The 16,413-nt window shown below is 40.7% G+C and overlaps 1 protein-coding gene across 2 annotated transcripts in view; it reads left to right on the forward strand.

Moving 5' to 3' along the window:
- Nucleotides 1-16,413, forward strand: part of RALB (RAS like proto-oncogene B) — a 47,722-nt gene that overhangs the window by 24,968 nt on the left and 6,341 nt on the right. For both annotated transcript variants that reach the window (XM_066553208.1, XM_066553207.1), the window contains exons 2-4: nt 11,801-11,957; nt 13,053-13,261; nt 15,992-16,169. In XM_066553208.1, coding sequence (XP_066409305.1) covers nt 11,844-11,957; nt 13,053-13,261; nt 15,992-16,169 — 501 coding nt within the window. In that variant the 5' untranslated portion in view covers nt 11,801-11,843. The remainder of the gene's footprint in view (nt 1-11,800; nt 11,958-13,052; nt 13,262-15,991; nt 16,170-16,413) is intronic.

The following is a 16,413-nucleotide window of genomic DNA, read 5'->3' on the forward strand; positions in this document are numbered from 1 at the left end:
TAACATGACAAAGTGCTTTAAAATATTATTTGTAGGAATTATCTACCTGAACCCTGGAATTCATTCTGCAGAACAAACACTAAAGGACTAAAGTGGCTTGTTTTGTTTTGTTTTTTGGTGGTTTTTTTTGTTTGTTTGTTTTCTGTTTTGTTTTCTTTTTTTTTTTTTTGTTTAGTAGGTGTTTTATAAGGTTAGGGCTACCCTGCTCCAGAGGATGCTGTCTTGGGTACCAGTCTAAAGCAGACATTTAACAAGTGAGGTAGTTTTAGATCAAGTTGCATGCCAGTTGCCTCTGCTTTCCAGAAAAGAGGTGGTTTTGCTAACTGGGGAAGCTGCTCCCTGATTAAAATGAATTAATTATAAAGTACGTAGTGATCTGTGATGCAGCCTTTCCACAAAACTGCTGCTGCAGTAAGAAACTCCTCTCCATGATGGTACTCTTCTGCTATTTAGTGTTCTTGGCTTACTGTGAGATCTCATTTTGGGTAGGTAAGGAATTCTCATTAGTGTACTCACCAAGAAGTCTCACTGACTGACTTTTATGGCAGCTTTCTGCTTTTATCTACCATGTCATAAAATGGAGTAGCCAAGAAATTTAAAGAAATGGTATTTCAAAAGACAGCACCAGTTTCAAGCACACATTCCAGTCTTTCTTTGCACTTTATCATGTTTTAAAACACAGTTTAAGAATCAAATTTTTAAATAATTCTGCAGGCATTGGAAATTGAAAGTTTGTCTTATAAGGCAAACTAAATTCAAAGTAGGCTTTATTGGTTGAATCTGTTCTGAAGTTTTAATGGAAGGAAACTAATTAAAAAAATTATTAGGCAGACCAGTTGGTGGTGATACTGTGCATCTTTATAGTATTAGATAAAGTTTCTAATAAAGTGTTAGTCATGATGGATTTGCTTTAAGTTTTCTATCTCTGCTGTACTGCTTGTGCAAGCTGAAAAATGGGCCTTCCCACAGATAAGATTTGTAGCAACTGCGTTGCTGGGTGCATACTTGACTTAAAGTTGCTGAGGCTGAAGACACTTGTGGAGACTGCCTAGTCCAGTGCTCCAGCTGACTGCTACTCCTGACCCATAAGCTGGCTCATGATCATCCCTAGGCAGAGCTTTGTGCACTCCAGCTTTTCTGATGGGAAAGACAACTCTCCTGCCTTGCTCTGTCCTAAAGAGCCTGTGGCCATCCACACAGCAGCACTGCAGCCATGAGAGCTATCCCAGCTCATCTCTGTGGTCCCAGGGATGTTCTAGGCCCTGCAGCTATGCACAGACCCCAACATCTCCAGCTCATTCCCTGTACTACATGCATTAATGTATGGAAGCACACCCTGTTGTGCTGATTTCCCAGGAAAGGCACGAGCTCTGGGATGAGCTGGCTGTGTATCAGAGTAGTAGGTTTTTTATTCTGGTTAAGTGCTCTGCAGAGATAGGAAATGTCTCCAGGAGCACACAAGAATAAATGTTTATATTCTGCACTAGTTTTGTATGTTCATGTGACCTGTCATTTGCTAGGTCATAAAGGGAAGTGTCCTGAGCTAAATGTGTCCTAATTTTCTGTGTTGAAGTCAAGTGGTTCTGAGTTAATAGTCTGCCACCCAAACCCAGAGTTACCAAGCATGTTATATTGTGCCACTCTTAATTCTACAGCACTCTGGAGGCTGTGTTGAAGAGCACACATTTGGCTGTAAATGTTTTTTATAGTGGTAGGCACAGCACTCTATGAGGAGACCAAGGATAGTGCTTCTCCCATAAGTAAAGGCCTCCACAGCTTTTTAGTCTTCTTAACTCTAAGAATACTTAAATTGCGTAAGACCCCTGTACTGGTGTCATAATCCAGTTCCCATTTGAAGATAGAAGTACTGCTTTTGGCTTTGATGTAAAGTATATGAATGCAGAAGTCTGAAAAACTGTGTGTCATTGAAAACATTTGCTCCTAGTCCAGTAGAAAGGCAGCTTCTTGCATGTACAGAATACCTTGGTATGTATGGTATTCTCTACCTCACTGGGGAAACTGGAGTAAAGAAATCTTTTTAAAGATGACTTAACACAGCAGCTGAATTATGGATGCTAAATGTCACTCTTGTTGTTTTGTGTGATGTAAATGCATTGATTGAAAGATGGAGGAAAAGGTTCAGTGCTTGACACTTGAGTGATGTTGCCTGATTGAGGGAGCTTAGTGACTCACTGTATAATCTGTAAACCCTGCAGTGAAGTCAGTGAAGTGCTTAAAATAGTGGAAGTACCTTCACAGGCCATAGGAAGGTGATCCCTGAGTGCTCCTAGGGAGCTGGGATTCAGTGGTTAAGAGTGAGCTCAGGGTGGGGGATTATTACTTGCCTATCTGCATCAAATGTGGTCTCAGCAGTGGCTTGCATTTCCCCAAACGGAGATGTGAGCATGAGATACTAACTTCAGTTTGCTAGCAAGGAATGTAATTGTGTGGGCAGAGACAGTTGCTTCTGCGGGTATTACCTGAATAATGTTTGGACTTGTGACTTATCCCAGACATCCAGTTCACTAGGGAAGCATGATCTAGTGAGGTGAATCCTTTGGGAAAGCAACAGTAGCAGCTTGTGGTCTGTCTGCAGTGTCTGGTGCCATGTTTGTGGGACCAGTGTGCTGGGTCTGACAGCCCCAGGACTGGGTAGCAGTAGTGAGAGCTGCTGCAACTCTGTACCACACTTCTGGGTGAATGGGCATTTGTTGGAGTTTGTGAAATCAGTGGTGATGACTTTCTTGTGGAATATATAGCTGCAGCTTTTTCACTGAAGCAACTGAAGCATGTTGTAACCTCGTACTGAGGTAAAATTTTGGTTATTTTGGGCTCTAGAGTTCCACTTAAGACACTGATTGTGTGATCTGACATGTTTGACTTGGCTGTTGTATTTGTTAGGCTCTTGGAGATCCAGTTAAAAATTGGTATGAGATTAGCTATCTGAAACATGTCACCACTGTCTCTTAGTGGTTTGGTGGACTTTGTGTATGCTGTGTATCTCAGATGGACATGTTTCTGCATGGGTGAGCTTCCAAAGGAAGTGTAGTTGAAATACACTTTGCAAGTCAGTGGGAGTGAGGCTGTTGAGCAAGTCTGTTGCCTGAGTGTCACTTTTCTGGTATGAGCCAAATTAACTAGTGTGAACAGTGCTGTCATAATTCACCCTGAGTAATTAGGCAACTAGACTGTTATCACCACAGTGACAAACTCTTAGCATAGTAATACTGATTAATGGTATTAACTCAGTCTTTGTGCTTGTAGAAGAATTCTGACAGGTTTTTTAGCAAGATCTTGCAGGGTAAGAGCAACATGGTAGATCCCTCTCTGCTGTAGTCTGTCTGCAATGTGTTTTCTGGGTGTTTAATATTAGACTTGGAGGCTTTCTGAAAGTACTTGGAGAGGTCTGGCTAGATATCTCCCTACAGAAGAAGTGGTTTTAGCTGTAAAGGCACTCATGTCTTATGACTTTCACTCCAGGTAACACTATCTTGCTGAAATAAAGATTATATTCTGTCTGGTGCTACATATGCCCTACTAGGTGCTCTGTACTGAGTAATAATGAAAATCATGTGGAGAGTGGTTTCTTACTTATTTCCCCATAAAACTCTATGTAACTATGATGTTTGCATGCTATCTGTGCAACAATGAGGCAGTTATTACAACTGTGCTGCCTACATGCAATGACAATCTCTTGATACTGTTGATACCTGGCTATTAAGGACATTTGCTTTATAGCATGACATTTGAAACTTTATTTATTTATATATAGATGTATGTGATTTTTTTCAGGGGGGTTGGGAGAGGGTGCCTTAAAAGCACTATTGGAGGGAAGTCCTTTTTCTTCTCTGAGCTACTGCTCACAAACAAGTTACTTGGCTGTTTTTCTTTCACTCTGATGGAATTCTAAAAATAAACAGTCAATCAAAACCAAGCAAATAACAACAACAAAAAAAATCCCCCCAAAAAAACCCTGAACAAACAAATTCAGATACTTAAGTTCCTTAGGAACAGGGATATGTTTGCTTATATTTAACTTCAGCCTAAGATCTGAGTTTTAAAGGGTTGCTTTAAAGTGCTGCTTTTCTGAGCAATGGATCAGACTGATTCTTTCCTGTGACTAAATCTTTGAAGGTTGCAACCTTGCTACAGACTTGGACAGGATTTAGTTCCAGTTTTTCTTAGACATCAAGATTATTCTTAGCAAGGTTATTGGCTTGAGATTACTGCTGATGTGTAAGGTAATATCTGTCTATTTGTAATGAGTAATCTAGAATGGTCCTGTACTGAATGATGTGAGAGGGTATATATTTAAGAATTTCATCTAGTAAGTTAAATGCTGTCAGATTTGCTTTCCAAGCTGCATGGATGCATCTCTGAAAACTTGTAAGAGTTAAGCTGTGCTTGGCAAGGACGGAGGGGATTGTGGGGAATGTGAGTATATACAGGTATTGTGTACTTAAAATGGATCACTGTTGTGGTGGTCCAGATCTAAACAGAGCCTTGAAAGATGAAATTATCCAAGTCTAGCTATAACCTGTTGGAAAGAGCAGCATGCTAGACTTTGTAGGTTGCAAGGACAATGATCAGTTAAAGGAGCATTGCACCTGGGTGTCTCTTGTTCTTCCTGTTCTACATAATAACTGTAGGTGCCAAAAAATATTTTGTATACTAAGTCCACTCTTCTCAAAATCACTTGATCTTATTAAACTTTTTTAGTCTTAAGTGAAGAGCTGGAGATGGCTTTGCATGCAAATGTGTGGAACAGTGAAAAGTAAGCCAGTATGGAGACCAGGGTCGCTAGTAGGGATTCTTAATCCTAGTTGGCTGGCATCCAGTGGCTGGATGTCTGATGCTATTGATACTGTTGGAATATTTTAGTGTGATATCTGTGTCCTCTTCATGCATGCAGAGAGGGCTCCTGATCACAACTATATTAAAAATACTGGTTTTATACTCCCTGTGATATTTTCCAGATGAGCAAGTCTTAGGGACTTTCCTGCAGTACAAGTTCATCTCACAGTCTGCAGTCTTTCTTATTATGGAAGCTAATACTCCAGTCTGATAATTTTGATGAAAAACAATTCTGAATTGAAATGGCTCTGCAATCTGTGCTTATCATTTCCCCAACCTTGTAGGAGATGGAGAGCAAAAATGACCTGGCTTCAGGTTCTGGTTTAACCTTTAACTGCTGTAACAAAGTGAACTTGCTAGTCCTCGTCTTGCTTCATGTGTCTGTTAGCAGTGTATATGTAGCTCCTGCCTGAGCATATTTGTGACAGCCAATATCTGTAAGTGTACACACATTTCTGGGTGATTTAGGCAGGATTAGTAACTAATAATAATTGTCTGAAACTGGTGTCATGTAGCTTTCAGTGTATCAAATAAATATATTTATTCTTAGTTTTTGCCTGTAAGATTTAAGGACATAGTTGTTGCCACTTTGAATAAGAATATAGCCTATATAAAGAGGTTAGATCCCTTCAGGGTACAGGGTAAAGTAGTTCCTTGCTTTAAATTCTTATTTCTCATCCTGATATTATAAAGTATTAAGTTTTCAAAATCTGTTTTGAGTTTCCTTTCCAGTGCCCTTATTGTGGCAACTGCAAGTCTACTAGTAGATCTTGGGAAGAGAAAAAGCCTGATTACCAAAAGCAAATCTGGGGTTTGGGTTTCACTCCAGTGCTCAGCCTGGCCACTGAGCAGGGTGGTGGCTGCCCCTTGTCTGGGGAGTGAATTGTGATCAGGGCCAGGGCATTGCCCTGTTTCTGCAGCAGTATAAGCAACTGCTTGGCTGCTAAACCTTCTTTGGCCTTAGCTGTACAAACTCCCTTCACATCAGCACTGAGGCATGTGTGGCCTTGCAGATGTGAGTGGCAGGCCCAGTGGGCTGTGCTGAATGGCTCTGCTGCAGGAGGAGATGGGCTGGAACAGCCAGGGGCAAGAAAGAGGGGCCTGAGGGACAGGGGATAGTGATGGCAGCATTGGGTGATATAGATGGCAACTGCAAAAGTACCCCAGTGTGCTCTGGGAGGCATTTCAAGCTGAATGAATTCTTTGATTCAATTAAACATGGCTCAGAAAAATCTATAAGCGCAACTGAGAAGGTAGAAATGTCCAGCATTACATAGGGAAGGATATGAGGATATCCCAAGCAGGAATTTCTACCAAGCACATCATGATCTCTGTTTAGCTTGGAAACCATTAACTGAATATATGCCAAGAGTAAGATATTAGCACAGCAAAAGAGGACAGAGTAGCATTTGTAATTTTTCAGCCTGCATGTCCTAAAATTTTCAGTGGCATTAAATATGCCACTTAATCTCAAATGGGTTTTTTTAGTTGAATTACCAGTTGGAGCATTTACAGTCCATTGAAATCTAATGGAATTTGAGTACTTAAATATTTTCTAGGTAACCTCAGAATGGCTGAGGAGCTCTTACAGTTCATAGCTCAGTGAGATTGTTAATTAGTTTTGTGATCCAGGGAATTTCTGTGACTGCATTCTTATGGGCATATCACAGAACCAAACACTTCAAAGCCTCTAATTCATATTCTGATAAATGAGGATCACTAAAATACCGTTGCAAAACCTTACTCTTTCTGTGCTGGCTTTTGATGACATCATATTTAAGTCTTTATAATAGGTTGAATACCCAGATTTTCCTTTAAAAGTAGGTATCTGAAGGGTTTAACAAAGCTCTTCTGTCAAGCTATTGGGCTAAGGGTTTCTAGAATCCTGTTTAAAAATCCAAAGAATGGCTGCTTTCAGTGGCAGGATAGCAATGAAAAGAAATGTCCAAAGATATCAGCTGCGCAGCAAGAGAACAAGGGCTGATCTCAGCAATTTTGAGCTTAGAGCTTTATTTCAGTTTTAAATCTTAAACTGAATGGAAGAACTAGCAGCAATTCCAATTAAAGCCTTTGGAGGGTCTCAGATTCTTTTATTACAGCAGCAGAATATTTATTGGAAAGCAGGTAGACTTAGTGAAGCTTCTCTTTTTTTTTTTCCTCATGTACTTGGATGAACTGAAGCAAAGTTTCTTGTGAAGTGACAAGAGTGTTTTTCTTTAAGTGTTCTGCAGCTGTGGTCATCTTAATGCATGTGAAATAAACAGGGATCTGAAAGTGTGGTCTGATTTGAAATACATGTAGTTATTCAGTCATAGTCTTTGAATCTTGGTATTAGGTAAACCAGTCCTGTTTGTAAACTGTGTTCTGAGCAGTTTTGCTGTTTAGGTTGAGGAGAGGGTGGAGAAAAAGCAGTTTACTCAGGTGTTTATAAACAATTGCCTTGAAGTGCTCAGTTTCAAGAATGACACAACATTGTGCAGGGGGCTTTAGTTAACCTGCAGGAATTGTAATCTAAACAGATAAGGGAAGGCTGAAATAGCTGGTGAGTTTAGGGTTAGATATCTTACATTGAAGGTGGCATGGTTTGATTAGTCCTGGCCAAGTGGAGATCTTCAGAAGTCTAAATCAAAACAGCTGATTAGTAACTCCTATGGTTTGAATTTTAGATTCTGTGCTTCATGTGGGCAGCCTGTGGCTGGTGTAACCTTCCTTTCTTGATCTGAAGAGCATCTTTCACCAGCATCACAAAGCTCCTATTGTGCATAAGGCTGTGTGTTACCTATTGTAGAATAAATGCAGCATTATCAAGTCAGTGGCTTAATCCTTATATTTGAAAACAAATGAAACAGGTAATTACTTCTATTTTCTTGAAGAAGAAAGACTGCTAGAAAAAGTTTATTCTTTGTTTGTAAAGTTTATGCCTTGCTAGACGTGGCATCTGTGTAGCAGTTTATTTCAAAGCAGGGTGAATGGTAACCAGAAGGAGCCACCTCCCTACCTCACTTCCCCAAATAAACTTTGAGAAGGTTTGGGGTGTGGTGGGTATTTTGGTTGGCTGGTTGTGTTTTTTGGGGGTTTTTTGGGGGGTTTTTTTGTTCGTTTTTTGGGGGTTTTTTTGGTTTTTTTTAACAGCTTATGACACTTAGCATATGAAGTTCAACATGGCGTCATTAAACCTGAGGGTAAAGTGACAGATGGAAATTAAATAGATTGACTGACTGCCCAATGGATTACTTCTTGTCCTGTCAGAGGAAGGTGAATCTTGCTGGAAAGTAAACTGTGCCCAAAAACCAAGTAAAGAGCAGTAGGGGAGAGGAGGCATTTTACCACAGCATTAGGTGTCTTGTCTGGACACCTACTCAGAGTGTGCTCTTCAGCATATGCAATAAGACCCTTTGCCTTAAATCTGTGCTCCTTGAATGGAAGGGACCTGAGTAAAAGCAACTGCAGTTGTCACAGGTTCTTCTAGACACTGCTCCTTTTTTTGAGAAGTGGTTGAATTTCCCAAGACTTGTTTTTCTGTGAACAGATGAGTTAATGTCAGTGTCTTGACTGCCTCAAGGATGCCTAATGTACAGAATAGGAAGAAAATTCATCCTTGCCTACTCAGAGATATCAGAGGAGAGAGCTTCCACTTATGTTAATAGATTTTGGGGTTTTTTTACTTTTTTTAACCTCAAGGAACTGTTAGATGTGAGCTTTGAACCATGTTGTGTAAACTGTTTCTTGGGCTGCAGAAGTGGAGATAAAAATAAACAAACAGTTGGCTACAATGCTTTCTCTTGTTGTTTCATTAGAATATTCCCATTATAGTCTCACCATGCCCCTTTCTGAAGCAGTGATGTGCTGTCAGCGTGTTCTGTAAGCACTGGTACTTCTGCACTGATACTGACAGTGTTAATCCTGTGTCACACTGCTTCAGCCTTGCCTTGTCCTCTGCTCTTGCCTCCTCACTGCCTGGCTGTTCTGGAGCATGGCCCCCTCTGATGCCACCAGAGAGGAGCTGCTTTGTGTGCAGCTTCTGGGACTCACTAGTGCACACTGCACAGGGTCTGTGTTGGGAGCATACTGCTGCATTCACAGGGTCCCTGTAGTCCTGATCCTCCCAAATATTGGAGTGGCACCTGGAACAGCTCTGCAGGGAAGATCAAGTGCTTTGGCCATGAAGAGCTTTAGATGCAATCAAACTAAATTTTTATGCTATTGGGTGGATTTTGTTTAATATTATACTTTGATTATGAATCAGGTAATAGTGTAAGGCTGACTTGCAGTTTCTACAAGCCATTGTTGGGGTGGAACAGAGAAGGAAGGATTGAAATATTGTCTCCACTTACCTTTATGATGAACTCAAGCTTGTTGGTATTTTTCCTAAAATACAACTATTAATTTACCATGACCATGTAAAGATGTGGTATTTGTATTGACAGAAAGAAAAGTCTTTTCCCTTGCTATTAGTAAATTATGCCTTTATTGCTGCTGCATAGCACAGTGGACTTAGTGCTGCTGCTGCCTATTACATATTCCTGTTTGTGATGGCAGAAAAATGTCTAATTTGAAAACTTTGTATTAGATAGTACAATGTTAGGATGTCTGATAAAAGAATACACACAGGTTAAAACCAGTCACAACTATATGAAAAGTAGCTAAGGGTCACACTCCAGAAAGCAGCTTATCTACTACTGTGAAAGCCAGGCAACTCTTGAGCTAGGACAAAACAGCATTCTCTACAATTTAAGAGCAGGCTGTGTTATTTCTAGAACACTTAAAAGTCCCTGAACTATCTCATTGTGTGGCCAATCTGTAGCTCTTGTTTCTTGGGTATTTATGTCCAAGCAAGCTGAATTCTGATTTACCATTTGTAGACCATGTGGACAATAGGCAAAGCAACTACTTCTGGAGTTCAGGTGCTACCTGTTGTGGTTTTACACATTCCCTTGGCAGGGAAATGTTCTCTTCCTCTCTTGTCTCTCTGTGGCAATGGCTGAATTCACTGTCCCCAGCAAATATATGTTTGTGCTGTACAGGGAGAACCTATGCAGAAATAGGAATTGTCACACCCCATTTCTGTACTAAGGAGTGGATGAGGGAGCTGATGTATAACATAATAGAGAAGATTACCAGAGGAAAATATCTGTCTTCACTTACCCGTGTTTATCCCAGAATGAGCACTTAAAGATGATTAATTTGCATTGCTGTACTAAATGTATGTAGCAAACAGGTGTGAGTAAAAAAACTCTGCATGGAAAAGTACTGCTGCTCAGATGTTTGAAAATGCTGTCCTGAGGGCACTTCTTGATTGTTGGCATGTTTGTTCTTGTATGCATGAGTCAATGAGAGCTTAGTTTGATTTGTTGCTCTTCAGAATATCAAGTCATGACAAGGGGAAAAAAATAGTCACTATCAGTGTACTCTAAGAGCAATTGTCCAGACTGGTCATGGAATTGTCATCTCAGAACACAGGGCACATAAACTGGATTGCTTGGAGCAGACTGCTTTCAGGGAGAGGTTTGGACTGGGCAGTGTTCAAAGGTCCCTTTCCAAGCTAAATAATCCTATGGCATGTTTGTAGGCTGATGATCCGTTAGTCTCTTGTTAATTTTGTTTAGGCCAGCTGGTTGTCCTGAAGCTTTTTCCAGTATACTACTGACTAACTTCTACTGTTGGCCTCGTGTTTCCATTCAGTACCACTTGCTGATATGGCAGTTGCAGTGTTTTTCTAGAGTAATTGTGTCTAGGTAAATTTGAGACTCCTGGAAGGTCCATTGCTTCTGTGCTTCTGGAATAAAGTGTGCTGCTGTAAATCAAGGCTGGTACAGCCACTTCCTGTAGCAGTGTTTTCTGAATGATCTGCTGGTCTCCTTACAGCTCTGTGCCAGGATATGAACAGCTGGGGTCCTTTGTGGTACTCCAAGGGCACAAGAATCTCTATCCTGCCATCTACCATATACACATCATGTGTCTGAAATATTACTATTTGGGGTTAATATTCTTTGTGGGAATCCTGACTGGTGACACATCTTTGTTTCACTTATTTCTGCTTTTATCTTCAGTGTGCTGTCCTTAGAGATGCTGCTCTGTGCTAATCAGCATGGCAGCTGCTGCTTGTGCTTCGGGTACAACTACTGTGTCCAACTACTCTTAAAAAAACCCAACCAACCAAAAAGAAGAGGCAGTATTATTTTTAAGGAGCCTCCAGTATTTAATTACTAGGCTCACATAACACACAAACAGAGGCTTGTTAGCTAGGGCTTGTTTATTGAAGCTTACTCCTTTATGGCTTAGCAATATCAGGAGGAGAATAGGAATTGAGATTTTTTTTTGCAGTAAAGCAGGAATTTTTTTTCTAAGCAAATTAGATTTGCAGCATCAAAAGGCAGGAAGAGTGTAAAATAAATGGTAATGCCATGTCATGAGACTTTCTGCTAGAAGCTCTTGCAACTTGTTCCTGCCAATTTACTGTGTATCTCTGCTGTTCTCTTAGCCTATGTAGGGAGAAGATCAAAAGCCAGATTTCTGTCTGTGAGCAGATCTAAGGTAGCTGTATCAACATTAAAGAAATATTTTAGAAAGGTGTAATGCCTTATAACAAGAGCAATAAAAACCACTTAATTTCATATCTTTTGAGAAAGAGTGGGTTTTTCTTTAGAATCTGCTGTAGACACTAGTCTCATAGGCTGGGTTTACAAATTAAGAGTAGCTTGTTAGAGACCTTTGGCACTTTTATTCATCATACTGTTGTCACAAATAGAAGGCATTTGTTTTAATACCTTGTCCTACTCATACTTTAGGCATGGTTTACATGCCAGTGCATTGGAGTGGCCCATTCTTTAGGCTTGCAGGACAGGGTTTTAATCTGGTCTTTCAGCACTTGTGAGACACTTTACCTGCATGCTACCCTGATATCACCAATGTCATGGAAGGGTGACTGTGCTGCTTCTCTCTGCAGATCTGATTGGTTGCCTGGCACTTCGTCTGTGGCAAGCAGGACAATGGCTGCCAGCAAGAGCAAGAACCAGAGTTCCTTGGCCCTCCATAAAGTAATTATGGTTGGCAGTGGAGGTGTGGGTAAATCTGCCCTCACACTTCAGTTTATGTATGATGAGGTAAGTAACTTCAGTTCAACTTCTCTAAAGCACAAATTCATAGGGCTTGCTAAGCTTTTTTCTGTGGGACAGGGGAACTAAATGTGATGAGCAAAAGACCTGATGACCCAACTGGCAGGAGCAGGATGTAGGAAGCTGGGAGATGTGTCCTCTGGGAGCATCTCTGGCTAAAGGTGACAAAATTGATGCTTATTTGTGAAAGAAATGTCTTCAGAATTCATGCATAATGTATGGGTGCTTGTGTACAGAAGCTGTTACTACTTGGAGTTGAACTTTAATTTTGTAATTTAGGTCAGTTAGGGCTGAAGTCAGAAGTAAACATTCTAGCTCATTCTGAGCCAGGTGATGAAGTAGGCATGTTCATAGCATGAATTCTTCCATACTGGTTTACAGGAAGCTAGATTAGGCAGCCCGCACTAGTATGTGAAGGAATACATGATCCTGTAGGTCAAAAGTTAGTATTTATCTATAGGTTGCCCACACATGCTATAGTAGTGTAATATCTGAACATGATGTAGTCATTAATGAAAGCCAGCCAGCTTAATTGGGCTTAATTGTTGTGTTCTGAGGCTGAGAGGCTCTTTACCTCTCTACTTCTCTGCTGGATGTGTGCTGTTGAACTAAGTTGAACTGGCAGTGGCTTTGTGGATCTGATCAATTCTGAATGGACCAAAGTATGTGCCTGTGTAATTATGGAACAGGCTTTCACATTCAGCAGCTGAATGCTCTCATCTACACCTGTTAAAATACCTGTTCCTGAAGTGTATTCAAATGCATTTTCCTAAAGTGGGAGATCTAGATAATGCCAGTACATTGCTTAACTTATACTGCAACTCTGTTCTTAAAGTGTACTGAAATTGCTGACAGTCTTCTGTGTGGCAAAACTTGACTAGGCAAATTGGCTCTTTGATGTGTTAAGGGCTTAAATAATTTGCTTTTAATAGTAATACTGAAAAAAAGTGGTGGAACTTAGTGGCTGACTGAATTATGAGAAGGTTTTGGGGAATTTAAATGTCATGGAAGTGAAAGAAGGAAGATAGACAAATACTGAGCCTGTTTGACAGTAATTCTAAACACTGATCCCTTTCTTGTCAGTTTGTAGAAGACTATGAACCTACCAAGGCTGACAGCTACAGAAAGAAAGTAGTTCTGGATGGTGAAGAAGTTCAGATAGACATTCTGGACACAGCAGGACAGGAGGATTATGCAGCTATCAGAGATAACTATTTCCGCAGCGGGGAAGGGTTTCTTCTTGTCTTTTCAATAACAGAGCACGAATCCTTCACAGCAACAGCAGAGTTTCGGTGAGTAGCTTCTCTCCTAGGCAGGGGAAGTTACCCAGTTCCTGTGTTGCTCTTACAACCCTGCCTAAAAGCTACAGCTCTCTATTCTTTGTCTGTTACCATTTGATCAATAAAAGTGACACCTGACCATTTTGCTCTCAGTAACTGATAACCTAAACCACAGTATTCAGCCTCTGGCTTTAGTCATCTTCATGCCTGCAACTTACGAGTACACTATGCCAGCAGCAACTTCAGGCAAGTAACAAATTCTTGGACTCTTAAAACAGGCATATTCCAGCCAATTTTCAGTCTTCATGGATGTGAAGTTTAATTATCTTAGAACAGTACTTCTGGAAATAAGTCTGTATTTGGCCAGGTTTCAGACACAGTATTGCTTACTGCTAGAAGCAGGTGCTCTAAGGAAGGGAAGGATTAGCCTCCACTCTCAGGTATGGATTGGTGCCAAACAAGGGTTGGCAGCCAAGCATTGCTATTGTAGGCAGACGTATTCCTAGAAAGACACGGGGTAGTAGTAAGCACTTCCATTTTTCTTCTTGGGATTAGCAGGACTGATGTAAAAATTGGCACCAGATTGACCACAGAAACTGCTTGTGTAGTGTGGGGGGTAAATAGAAAAGGATTTAAACCACTTCTCTGGTTTTAGAATCCATGTAGCCACATTCTTTAGGGCAAGTGTTCTAACTCTTTTTGATAATACCTGTTGCCTCAGTAGAAGGTAATCCCGAGATTGCCTGGAATAGCTGTATAACTTGAAGGAAAACTTCCCAAAGCATAGGAAAAGTTTAGGAGTTCCTTATGCTTGTCAGAATAAAAGCTCTTTATCAGTCTGCCTTATGTTCCCTTTGCTTCAGTGGTACAAGGTTAACAGATACTAACTGGTAATGGAAGTGCTGTAGCTGAGGACACTTATTTCTAGGTTTTTCTTAAAACTAAGGCAAACTCCCCTTGCACTCCAGAACTTAACATATCATACTTTTTCAACAGTACTACCTGACCACAAAATCTTTCATGAGGTATAAAAATACTGGTCCTTCCTCACATAATACTTCTGTGACTTTGTTCTTCTTCAGAAGGCTGACAGTCATGGGACACACAAGCAGAGCTCAGTTTACTCTAACTGGAGCTCTGAAAGGAGCCAACTGTTCAACTGCTACAGGACTGCAAAACTGAGTACTAGGACTCTTCCTAATGTAAGATGGAGGAAAAGGTCAGGTAACACTCAAAGAACACAAAGAAAATGAGACAAGTGGAAGCAATTGGGTTTGGCTTATGTGCCTAAGTGAAATATAATGTTAAACCCAAAGTTTAAGGCTTTGAATGAAAGAGAGTAGGAGTATTTATCTTGGCAGTTTGGTTTTTTTGTCAGACTTCTGTAACTAGGTTAATGGTGTGTTGGTTCAAGATTCCAGCACAGCAAAACAATGAAAAAGCAATGCTAGCCCTGAAGATGGGCAAGAAGGGCCTAAGAGCTTTGTGATGCAGACTCTCCTACTTTTCAATGGTTCAGAAGTAAAATAAATAGTGAAACTAGTTAAATGTAATGTTTAGGCTCACATGCATGAACCAGCTCCTTGGTCCAGGAAGGAGTGTGGAATGGGTAGTATGAGTCACCAGCAGCCCATGCCAACCTGCAGAGTGGTATTATTTACTGCAGATCAAAAGGCTCCAGAATCCTAACGCTGTGAAAAAGTTGAATACTGAACAAACGATAGGCTTGTCTTTAAACCCTAGCTCTCCTGCTGATGCTATGCGTTCAGTGTTTGCTTTCAGTGCCTCTTTAATCTGAAAATGTGTGAAGATGCAGTTAAATGCAACAGCAGATTGTCTGCTTCAGTGTTAATGCTATTTTAGAGTCTCATGTACTCTCCATACATTGTTATTTTGTAGATGGAAAATGCAGGCATCTGAAGTAGTGTGGTGACTCGGTGAGATGAGAGGGTGTAGCACTGTGCTCATGCCTCGTTTAGCTCTTCTTCATAACTACTCAAAAATAGTTTAGAGTGGTAGAGTTCTTCCAGCATCCTAGATGGACAGCAGCATGTGTCAGTCTGGTTTCACCTTGTGTTTTACCCCGAACAGACTGAGACTGGTACGTAACATCACTCCATCTCCTTTCCTGGACACTGATACATCCTCGTAGCATGGTTAATGCTAGCAGTGGAATATCTTCTTGGAGTCTGTGAAGGAGGAAGGTTGCTAGCATTTTAGTTCAGAATTGTGTTGTAACTCTCTCCTTTGGGTAAATTTTATGTAGCCATTAGGAATGATCTCTGCCAGCTAACTGGGCTGTTTGCAGCCTACTGCCTTGGCAGACTTGATGTTGCCCAGACCGAGATAGAGATATGATGCAGACTGTGAATTAAAGATGGTGACTGAATGCCAAGGTGGAACTTGGCAAACGTGGCACTTGTACTCTTTTCCTCATTCGAATGTGAACTCCTGCTGCCAGTTGCTCTTCTGCCATAGTCTTCTTCTTTCCTAGAGCCTGATTACTCACTAAGTAAATGGTAAAACTGCCTTCCTGGAAGTGTGAGGCTTTCAGTAGTGTAAAGCCCAGAGCATTACTATGCTAATCTTGGAGTCATTTTAAATTGTGTGTCCAAATGTTGGGAAATACCCAGTTGTAAGCGCTAATAATGTGCAGACCACTTGATCCACTCCACATAAGTGTGATAGTTTTGTTGCTACTACTAACACAGATATTTTTATTTTGAATACCTCATGCCTTAGGGAACAGATCCTGCGTGTGAAGGCTGAAGAGGATAAAATCCCTTTGCTGGTAGTGGGGAACAAATCTGACCTGGAGGAACGCAGACAAGTGCCTGTAGAAGAGGCTCGAAGTAAGGCAGAAGAATGGGGGGTGCAGTACGTAGAAACCTCTGCCAAAACTCGGGCAAATGTAGATAAGGTAAGAGAAATGACATCTGCTGCTCAATTAGATCATCGCTACTCGTTTAGTAGCTGACTCTTGCTGGGACAAAAGCAAGTCCACAGTTTGGTTTCTGAAAGCCTAGTTTATTAAAAAAAACCCAAAAAAACAATGAACTTACTGTAATGTGTGCATTTAGGTACATACCTAGCTTAAGGGAACCTGAGATCTCAAACAAGTTAATGCTATTGTCTTGTTTTAACTGTTTGTACCTGAACCAATA

Source organism: Molothrus aeneus, chromosome 7 (assembly GCF_037042795.1).
Source record: "Molothrus aeneus isolate 106 chromosome 7, BPBGC_Maene_1.0, whole genome shotgun sequence".
Taxonomy (NCBI): Eukaryota; Metazoa; Chordata; class Aves; order Passeriformes; family Icteridae; genus Molothrus; species Molothrus aeneus.